Raw genomic sequence first — 10,908 nt, 5'->3', positions numbered from 1 at the left:
GCTAACAGGTAGAGCGTCAGCTTACACACCTTTACTTCCACTAAATAATCATCAGTAAATCAGAAACGCTTTCAGATCAGCTGCCTTTAATGAAAAACATGAAAACTGCAGGAAATGACGATGCGTCCCCATGGCGACCCCACTGCCTGCAGCAGGGGATTGTGGGAGCTGTAGTTCACTTGTTGCTGATGGCCTGCAGGCTGCTTGTCCGCTTCATGATATTCGGGACGAACAGCAGTCCCGACGCTCGCTCGACGGTTTCTATGGGAACCAGGAAACGCTCCAGAGGAAGCTTGTCATCCACCGGCTGGTTGGGTAAGACGTAGGAGCGAAGCTCCACCCCCCGGCCATCCGACTGCTCCAGAATCAGCACCTGGAGATCAGGGCCAGGTGAGCTCAGAACACAGACAGGTAGCTGATGACATCATCACACGCTCCACTCTTACCTTGAAGAAGTGAGTTGGCACGGCAACGTGGTTCCGTCCAATCACCTGGTACCTGACGTAGAGCTTCCCGTCGTCTTCCTGCCTGAAAAACAAATCACACCTGGAGTCTAAGCTCCGCCCCCTAACTACAAAAGAACAGGTGGAGGCCAGTTTACCTGGGCAGGTAGAGCGGGCCAGTGCACACGTAGACGTTGAGGTAGTGTTTGGTCAGAGAGCGGCAGAGCTTCTCCAGGTTGTTCCAGGTGTTCTGGTTCAGGTAAGGGTTCTGCAGAGGCAGGTGGAGAAAATTAATTAGATCTGACGAATCAGAGGCTCAGGTGGGCGGGACGTAAATGCAAGGCTGAGACAAAATGAGACGATGTGATTGGTTCATTCTGGGTCAGAACCTACTCGGTGTGAGAGTGGAACCACAGACACCTGGGCAGGTGAATCCTGTGCTGTTCTACAACCTGCTTTCCCTTTGGTTATTGATTAGATTATTGATCATATTGACCCCTCAGGACGTTGTCCTTCCTGTCTCCCGATTGGTCCTCAGTGGTCTACCTGTACACATCCAGACTGTAACCTGAGTCAGGTGTGTTTTACCTGTGGAGCCACATTGCTCAGGTAGAAGGTGTCCTCCATGGCTTTTTGACTCCACTTGTGATTGGCTGCAGCAGCCAGGTGACCCCTGTCGAAGCCACTCCCCCTGTAGTCTGCGTTCGTGGCTCTGTGGAAGACGTGGACGCTGCCGATGAAACGCATTGCAGGTTAAACTCCATCCAGCCACCCAGCTCACCTGTCTGCACAACTTCTGCTCACCTGTCGTCCTCTTTGAACTCACAGCACTTCCTGTCTGACGGACCTGTCAGGGAGGCGGGGTTTAACCTCTCAATTACCCAGGATGCCGTGCGTGTGCGAGGATCATACGACGTGACGTAGGACTCTCTGGACCGGACGTTGGCCAGTGAGGGGAAGCCATACTTCATCACAGCTCCAGAGTTACCTGGACTCACCTGGACTCAACCAAACAAACCAGTCAGTGGGATGGTGGTGCCAGAACCATCGACCGATTCTGGTTCCGAACCGACTCAGACATCCCGTCCTCATGGATGAACTACTATTAAAGAGCAGCAGGACCAGCTGAGGCCATCTAGAGCAGGTTCTGGTTCTGTTGGAGTGGGCTGCGTAGGTTAACATAACCCAGAGTTAGCTTAGCGATGCCTAACCCTACCCTTCCAGGTTCAGTTAGACTCTGGATCAGGGGTCCCCAAAGTGGGTCCTGGAGGCATCCTGCATGTTTTATTCTCTCCCTGGTTTAACGCACCTGGATCAAATCATGGATCATTAGAGGCCTAAGAGGAACATTGACAAGCTGAGGAGGTTGTTACAGCCATAGACATAATATAAGGATAGACCCTCATGGACCGCTCTCGCCTATTGTCGCTGACGAGATTTAGGGCGGCCATCTTGGAGCGGTCAACCGCTCCACTCAGCGTTATGTGTATGACCACTCCAAGATGGCCACCGTATTTCCTGCACCAGAGCAGCCAATGCGTGGTCTACTCTTATATTATGTCTATGGTTACCAGCACTAGGGAGAGAACTAAAACATGTAGGAGGCCGGTGTTCTGTCAGATCAGCATACATCGTCAGACAGTCATACCTTAGCTCAGACATGTATAGTTGTCATTACCATATGATTTTATTTAACCAGCAACATAGAATCATGACGTAGATCATCATACACTTTATGAACAGCTGTATGACATCCTGACTTGGCAGTTAATGAGTTTTACACCAGCCTGTGTTGTAGTTGACTGCAGCTGCAGCCAGACCTGCTTTAAATACACTTTGAAACCATGACAACGCATCTATATCTATCTAGTTATCATATTATAAACAATTTAATGACTTATTTTCATCATAACTTGCTGCGTATGCTGAACTGACAACTCCACTGACGGTCGGACTTCTTAATGCGCGGGCATGGTACTGACTGCATGCATGGTACTGACTGCATGGTACTGACTGCATGGTACTGACTGCATGGTACTGACTGCATGCATGGTACTGACTGCATGGTACTGACTGCATGCATGCTGTCCTCACAGCGTCTGGCTGTCTGACAGAGCAGCGGGCCTCCAGGACCCACTTTGAGGACCACTGCTCTAGATGTTTAGAGGCTTTTTTCCTGAATGAATCCAGGGATCCAACCTGCTCTGATCCAGAACCACGTGTTACCGTAGCAACAAGATAAAGAACTGTAAAAAATATATTTTAAACATATTGTTTCAAAGAGACTTAACTGCTTATGGAAGAATGTCCAACAGTTTTAATTTAATTTTATTTTATTTAGGAAAGATACACATCACAATTATAGTAAAGAGAATGGGGGAAAAAAGACAGAGAAGGAGATGTTCTTAACTTTGTTGTTAATGGCTTTTAAAGTTAAACTGGTTAAATTCACTTAACAGCAAAAACTGGTTTCTTAATTTATCATATAGTGAAAATTTACTGTTATGATTTTGCTAAGAACGTTTCAGCAGCAGGTCCTCCTTGATAATTCATGCAGCTCTACTAACGGTCAGTGGATTTATTTTTATAGCATCTTTATGAATAACAGCTGACTTACAAAGATTTCTGCCAAGAAATAAGATCCTATCTGTACTCGAAGCTGGAACATTAATGGTGAAAGAAAGTTTAACTTTTACTGTTGGAAATGACATCATCAAAATTACATTAACCAAAATCTTAATTTTTCCAGTTGCACAAGAAGATATTTTTCTTGATTTTACATCAGAGCAAATAATTAAAAGGGATAAATAAATATCTGATTCCTTTCCAGTTCGAGGTATTGAATGGACTCTTTGAAAATGAGACAAAATATTCGGATAATTGATTTTTCTACGGAGTCCGTTCAGACGGTTTTGGAGCGGCAGCTAGCCTGCCCCCTTCTGGGGGCTAAAGTTATTACATTTGGTGCTTTAATTTTGAATGAACAAGAGCATTTATTTATTTATTTAAAAATAGGGTCAATGACTCAGCAGGCAAATTATTTTAATAATTTTAACATTTGCAATTAATCTAAATATTTTAATATAGCTGCACATATTCATAGATATAGAATTCTCTTTATTTTTTTCAAACTGAAGTTTATTGTTTATGATCTAAAGTATTGATCAATCTGTCATGTTTATTTGATCAGATAAGTTTGTTTATAGATGCTTAAGAGGCTCAACCCGATTAAACTGCTGCCCCCTGCTGGTGGTCCCGAGGAGCTTATAAATGGATCGGGAGGATTTAAAGTAGTTCTGATTCAGGTCTCAGACTAAACCCAAAGGTTCTTGATAAATGGGTCGGAACCGGGTTATGAGAAAGTCCAGGACGACATAACATCCAGAACCGAACCTGAGCCTCGCACAGACACAGCGGTTCACTCACGGCGAGTTCAGAAGCCCGGACGGTCAGATTCTCCGGTACCGGGAGGACCGGAACCCACCCCAGTAGACCGACTTGTTGCTCCTCCTCAACTCGGCTTCTGTAGTTCAGCCGGTTGCTCACTGCGGCTCCGATTCCCGCTCCGACCAACAAGGCGGTTCCGGTTCGGACCAGTAGCTTCATGGTTCCGGTGGATCAGCTGATCCGAACCGCTGCAGCCGCGTCCTTCTTGTACTGATCCGGAGTTCAGTTTCTGGACCGGAAACTCAAGCTTTGGGTCCAGGAAGGTTGGTTTGAAGGTTGCACTTACAAACCAAGGTCACTTCCGGTGTCTGGTCTGACGTCACTGGGGGAGGGTTTCGCATCATTTCTCCACCACCGCAGTGAGCAGGTGGTATGGCAAGCCGTTTTAACATAAATTCGGTTTTACCGCCCTTACATTCCAGATATCTCAAATTGATTTGTGACTAGACGTTTTAGCGATTTAAGATGTCTCTAATTATATTTCGACTAGACAAAATAACTATTTGAGATATCTCTAATTACATTCTGACTAGTCGAAATGACGTCAGATTTACCATTGATTTGTATGGAGATTTCAATTCAAGATATCCACAATGAATTACTGACTATCTGAAATACACATTTCAGATATCTACAATTAAATTATAACTAGTCATAAAGTAAATTCAAGATATCTCGATTTTGGTTTTGACTAGTCATAATTCTAATTAAAGATATCTCTAATGACTCCATAATTCAAGATATTGTAACCCCAGGCGTTCCCTCTGTGGATCTGCAGCTGGTGGAAGACACCCTATGGACTCTGGGTTGTGTTTTATTTTGTGTCAAGATGGGATGTGATCCGTGCAGAAGAGGAATCGGACACAGGGTTCTTAGTTGTGGGGAGACCTTGGCGCGTTTATTCATCCACCTTACAGGCAGTAAACACATTGTCAGCATTCAACCGTTTTCTTTTTACAAAACAATCAAACATCACCAGAAAGAAAATGTAATTTGTGCTTAACTGGTGTTAAGAAAATAAATTTAAAATAAGCTAGTTTTAAAACTTAACATGTCTTGATTCAAATGCACCAATTGTGGTTTTGAAATCAGTAACGTATTCTGGCCTATTGACCTTTATGTTACCTGTAGTTCCAGCAGATGGTTTGCTAGGATCGTTTGAACTGCCTTTTGTCTGTGTGGGAAACAATCAGGAGAAGTTGTAGCTTTTCACACTCATCTGTGAAAGGCCGTAAACACGGCAGGGGTTTCTGGCTTTAGAGTACGGTGGCCGACAGGTGCAAATGCGCAGCAAAAGAGAAAACATGCAAACAAAAGAAAAGACACACCCCCGAATCAAATGCAGCAAACAAAAAAGAAAACACCCCCGAATTAGAAAACACCCCCGAATTAAATGCAGCAAACAAAAAAGAAAACACCCCCGAATTAGAAAACACCCCCGAATGAAATGCAGCAAACAAAAAGTGTTGAAAACGGAAGTGCTCCAGACCACTAGGGGGAGTCTAACAAAAAATAGCTGTGTCCGAATTCAGGCTCTGCATCCTTTCAAGGGCCCTGAGAAACTGATCCTTCGAAGCATAGACATAATAAAAGAGTACACCCTCCCCCCCACGATTGGCTGCTCCGGCGCAAATACACTTTGCTTTGCTCAACCAAAACAGCAGAAGATGCCTTCAGCACTGCGGAATATTGTTGATCGGATCGACGGACTACTGACGTGAGGGCTCGACAGACTTTTCGCAAGTAAGATGGACATATTACTGTGTATTTTTGTGATTAGAATATTACTATACTGTATTTATGTCCACTGGCGAAATACCAGCTAATGCTAGCTATAGTGCTTGGTGTTCAGCCCCCGCTCTGACAGCTAACCGAGATTCCGTAAATCTTAAAATGTTTCAGTCATTCTCCAACATTTAGATTATCTGATACAAGAGCCTACTATAGAAATGAAACAATATTATAAAAATCATAACATTCACCAGCAAAGTTTACACAGATGACAATGGCTATTTAATTATTTAACTCAGTCAACGTAAGATAACTCGAAAATGTCCCGTTTTTGTTTTGAAGGTTTCCTACGACGTGAGGAAGAAGGGAGAGACAGATTCACTGCACAGCACGGATGAATCTCGTATCGGATTTTGGACCCAATCTCAGCTGCTGAATCACTCTTAAACCAGAACTCGTAGGCTGGAAAACATTATATATATATATATTAAAAAAAAAAATTCCCTTCTCACCCTCCGCGGGTGGTCTCTTTTATCCTCTGAGCTCGGGTCCTCTACCAGAGGCCTGGGAGCTTGAGGGTTCTGCGCAGTATCTTGGCTGTGCCTAGAACTGCACATTTCTGGACTGAGATGTCTGATGTTGTTCCTGGGATCTGTTTGAGCCACTGCTCCAGTTTGGGGGTGACTGCCCCGAGGGCCCCTATGACCACAGGCACCACTGTGGTCTTCACCTTCCAGGCCTTCTCCAGTTCCTCTCTGAGGCCCTGGTATTTCTCCAGTTTCTCATGCTCCTTTTTCCTGATGTTGTGGTCACTTGGTATTGCTACATCCACCACAACGGCTTTCCTCTGTTCTTTATCCACCACCACAATGTCCGGTTGGTTCGCCATTACCATCTTGTCTGTCTGGATCTGGAAGTCCCACAGGATCTTAGCTCGGTCATTCTCCACCACCTTTGGGGGTGTTCCCCACTTTGACCTCGGGGCTTCCAGTCCATATTCGGCACAGATGTTCCTGTACACTATGCCCGCCACTTGGTTATGTCGTTCCATGTATGCTTTCCCTGCCAGCATCTTGCACCCTGCTGTTATGTGCTGGACTGTCTCAGAGGCCTCCTTGCACAACCTACACCTTGGGTCTTGTCTGGTGTGGTAGATCTGAGCCTCTATTGCTCTGGTGTTTAGGGCCTGTTCCTGGGCGGCCAGGATGAGGGCCTCTGTGCTGTCCTTGAGTCCAGCTTTCTCCAGCCATTGGTAGGATTTCCTGATATCAGCCACTTCAGTTATTTGTCGGTGGTACATCCCATGTAGGGGCTTGTCTTCCCATGATGGTTCCTCCAGCACCTCGTCCTCTGTTCCCCATTGTCTGAGACATTCGCTGAGCACATCGTCCATTGAGGCTTTGTCCTTGATGTATTTATGGATCTTGGATGTTTCATCCTGGACAGTGGCTCTCACACTCACTAGTCCTCTGCCTCCTTCCTTACGGCTTGTGTACAGTCTCAGGGTGCTAGATTTGGGGTGGAACCCTCCATGCATGGTTAGCAGCTTCCGAGTCTTGTTCCTTTATCTGATTACTGGTAATCAGATAAAGCACGGATCTTGTTCTTGCCATTGAGCTGGCTTCTCAGGACTTGCCTTATTCGTTGGAGGTATTTGGCTGTGGCTCCTTTCCTTGTGACCTCATCGAGGTTGCCATTTGCTTGTGGTATTCCCAGGTACTTGTAGCTGTGCTCTATGTCTGCTATTGTTCCCTCTGGGAGTGAGACCCCTTCTCTCTAGTCCGAATGACATCCCAATGTCAGTGCTGTAGATCCTGGTGGTGTGGATCAGTGAGTCGATGTCTCGCTCGTTCTTGGCGTACAGCTTGATGTCATCCATGTAGAGGATGCCCCATTCTTGAGTCGGTATCCGTAGCCAGTCTTGTTGATGATTTGGCTAAGGGGGTTCAGGCCTATGCAGAACAGCAGTGGGGACAGAGCATCTCCTTGGTATATGCCACATTTGATGGATTCAAGGGTGGTTTTCCACAGCCCCATCGAGTTTGCAATGAAGGCTCTTAGAGTCCTATTGATGTTGTACATCTCTAAGCATTCAATGATCCAAGTCATCATCGAGTCATAGGCTTTCTTGTAATCAATCCAAGCGGTGCACAGGTTGGTGTGTCGGGTTTTGCAGGGTGATTGTGTGGTCTGCTATTTATGCTGCCTGACATGAGCTTCCATGTTGTAGAGAGACAGGTTATCGGCCGATAGTTGGATGGGACTGAACCCTGGACATCTTCAGGGAGGTTGCTGTGGACAACCTCCCAATGCCACTGTGCATTGCTGTTGTGGGACGCCTCCCTCTCCCATATGCCTTTCCAGTATTGTTCAGTCTCCAGCCTTGGTGGGTCTGCTCTGTTGTTAGTACCCTGCCATTGAGAGTACACTTTAGCTGGTTGGGTTGCCTTTGTTTGGCAGTTTCGAGTGCTTCAGGTATGGGCATCTGGCTGTACTTCTTAGGTACTGGTCTTTTCATTGCTTCCCTCCTTGTTATCTTGATATCTCATAGTTGCTCTTATAGCCGAGCATTTCAAGGATCACTGATGCTGAGTTGTATATCAGCTCATTGGTTTCTGTTATGGTGTTGGTAGGGATTGTTCTCAATGCTGCATTCACATCTTCAATGAGACTTTCTGATGGTACTTCACTCAGCCGTTGTAATTGGCGTCGGGGTTGCCTGGTGTTCATTCGGGCCACGATTCTCTCTCTCAGGTCAGTTGCTGTCTCGTTCAGCTTTGATAGTTCGTTCATTACTGGGGCTGTATACCCAGTCTCGGGGTGGGGAGTAGTTAACTCCCCCCTGACCTTATCTTTGGGCTCCTCCCTTTTGCCGTAGCATTTGTGTTGTACCTCGTCAATCTCAAGTTGTGATAGCAGTTGCCGTTTGCGGATGTTGGAACACTGAGCTACTAGTTGTTTGGCAGTCATTGTAGACTGTGGGTGTCGAAGTAACCATTCCACCCTCAGTCTTTGCATGTAACCCCTCTGACTAGGGTTACTTGAGTAGTAGCATTCCAACAGATCCATGTTTTCGTCTCTCGCCCATTTCCGTCTTGTTCCAGTAGCCCATTTTTCATCAAGGTGCTCTGGTTCCCCAGCACCTGACGCAGACCTTGTTTGGCCGGGCGACGTCTGAGCCGGCATGTTATGCGTATCAATGTCTCTCATGTTATGAGGTAGGCTATATAGCTCCAAGGGTCTTGCCTAAGGACCCACACTGCATAGCTCAATTGCACAATTGCACTGTTGTAACTCGCCCCAGCCCGGATTCGAACCCCGGTCTCCCGGGTGGTAGACTGGTGTCTACCCACTGAGCTATACAGTCAGCTATATATATATATATATATATATATATATATATATATATATATATATATATATATATATATATATATATATATATACCTCCAACGAATATATATACCTCCAACGAATAAGGCAAGTCCTGAGAAGCCAGCTCAATGGCAAGAACAAGATCCGTGCAATAAACAGCTATGCCTTACCAGTAATCAGATACCCTGCCGGAATAATTAGCTGGCCAATGGAAGAGATGAAGGCCACGGATGTTAAGACTCGGAAGCTACTAACCATGCATGGAGGGTTCCACCCCAAATCCAGCACCCTGAGACTGTACACGAGCCGTAAGGAAGGAGGCAGAGGACTAGTGAGTGTGAGAGCCACTGTCCAGGATGAAACATCTAAGATCCATAAATACATCAAGGACAAAGCCTCAACGGACGATGTGCTCAGCGAATGTCTCAGGCAATGGGGAACAGAGGACGAGGTGCTGGAGGAACCATCATGGGAAGACAAGCCCCTACATGGGATGTACCACCGACAAATAACTGAAGTGGCTGATATCAGGAAATCCTACCAATGGCTGGAGAAAGCTGGACTCAAGGACAGCACGGAGGCCCTCATCCTGGCCGCCCAGGAACAGGCCCTAAACACCAGAGCAATAGAAGCTCAGATCTACCACACCAGACAAGACCCAAGGTGTAGGTTGTGCAAGGAGGCCTCTGAGACAGTCCAGCACATAACAGCAGGGTGCAAGATGCTGGCAGGGAAAGCGTACATGGAACGACATAACCAAGTGGCGGGCATAGTGTACAGGAACATCTGTGCAGAATATGGACTGGAAGCCCCGAGGTCAAAATGGGGGACACCCCCAAAAGTGGTGGAGAATGACCGAGCTAAGATCCTGTGGGACTTCCAGATCCAGACAGACAAGATGGTAATGTCGAACCAACCGGACATTGTGGTGGTGGATAAAGAACAGAGGAAAGCCGTTGTGGTGGATGTAGCAATACCAAGTGACCACAACATCAGGAAAAAGGAGCATGAGAAACTGGAGAAATACCAGGGCCTCAGAGAGGAACTGGAGAAGGCCTGGAAGGTGAAGACCACAGTGGTGCCTGTGGTCATCGGGGCCCTCGGGGCAGTCACCCCCAAACTGGAGCAGTGGCTCAAACAGATCCCAGGAACAACATCAGACATCTCAGTCCAGAAATGTGCAGTTCTAGGCACAGCCAAGATACTGCGCAGAACCCTCAAGCTCCCAGGCCTCTGGTAGAGGACCCGAGCTCAGAGGATGAAAGAGACCACCCACGGAGGGTGAGAGGGGAATTTTTTTTTTTAATTTTTTATATATATATATATATATATATATATATCTGTGTGTGTGTGTGTGTGTGCGTGCATAATCATGCATAGCCTAATGTATATTATTCAGTATTAATGATTATTTATTTATGTTTGTATACTTATATAAGTATGTATTGATAAGACGAGAGCGGTCCATTAGGCGTCTGTCCTTTTATTATGTCTATGTGAGAAACGGCCCGATCTACAGAAGACGGGTCCTTCGAAGGCCACGAATATGGACGACCAGAAGAGAGAAGCTGTAGCCTCCGGCTAGCTGCCTAGCCTCCATCTCGGCGTTATGTTGCTTAGCAACCGTGACAACGTGAAGCACAGAGCAGCGAAGGAAAAAAAACGGACTCAGTTGTTTTTTACTCTTTATTTCTGTATTATTCTTCACCTTTTGTAATAAAGGTTGTTCCATAGTAAAAAGAAAATCTGTCTGATTCTAAAATGTTTAATGTATACAAGGGATATTATTCATTTTCAAATACTCTCCAGATCTCAGGTAGTAAGACATTACAGTTAAATAAACTATGTTTGAAGGCTTAACTTTAATCAGTCAAACCCATTTGCTCAGGAATAAATTAAATACTTTATTAAT

General features: G+C 45.7%; 1 protein-coding gene across 1 annotated transcript; it reads right to left on the bottom strand.

Annotated features, from left to right (window-relative positions):
* Nucleotides 1-69: 69 nt before the first annotated feature.
* On the bottom strand, nucleotides 70-4,173 carry endog (endonuclease G). Its single transcript, XM_014970800.2, has 6 exons — nucleotides 3,870-4,173; nucleotides 1,248-1,441; nucleotides 1,032-1,173; nucleotides 602-711; nucleotides 447-528; nucleotides 70-373 (listed from the first exon to the last, which is right to left on the bottom strand). Exons 1-6 carry the CDS (start codon nucleotides 4,047-4,049, stop codon nucleotides 176-178), a joined length of 906 nt encoding a protein of 301 aa, XP_014826286.1. The 5' UTR covers nucleotides 4,050-4,173; the 3' UTR covers nucleotides 70-175.
* Nucleotides 4,174-10,908: the final 6,735 nt, after the last annotated feature.

The sequence above is a fragment of the Poecilia mexicana genome, unplaced genomic scaffold (genome assembly GCF_051168715.1).
Source record: "Poecilia mexicana isolate PSO_F unplaced genomic scaffold, ASM5116871v1 scaffold_9, whole genome shotgun sequence".
Classification (NCBI taxonomy): Eukaryota; Metazoa; Chordata; class Actinopteri; order Cyprinodontiformes; family Poeciliidae; genus Poecilia; species Poecilia mexicana.
This window is presented reverse-complemented; position numbering and strand designations above follow the sequence as displayed.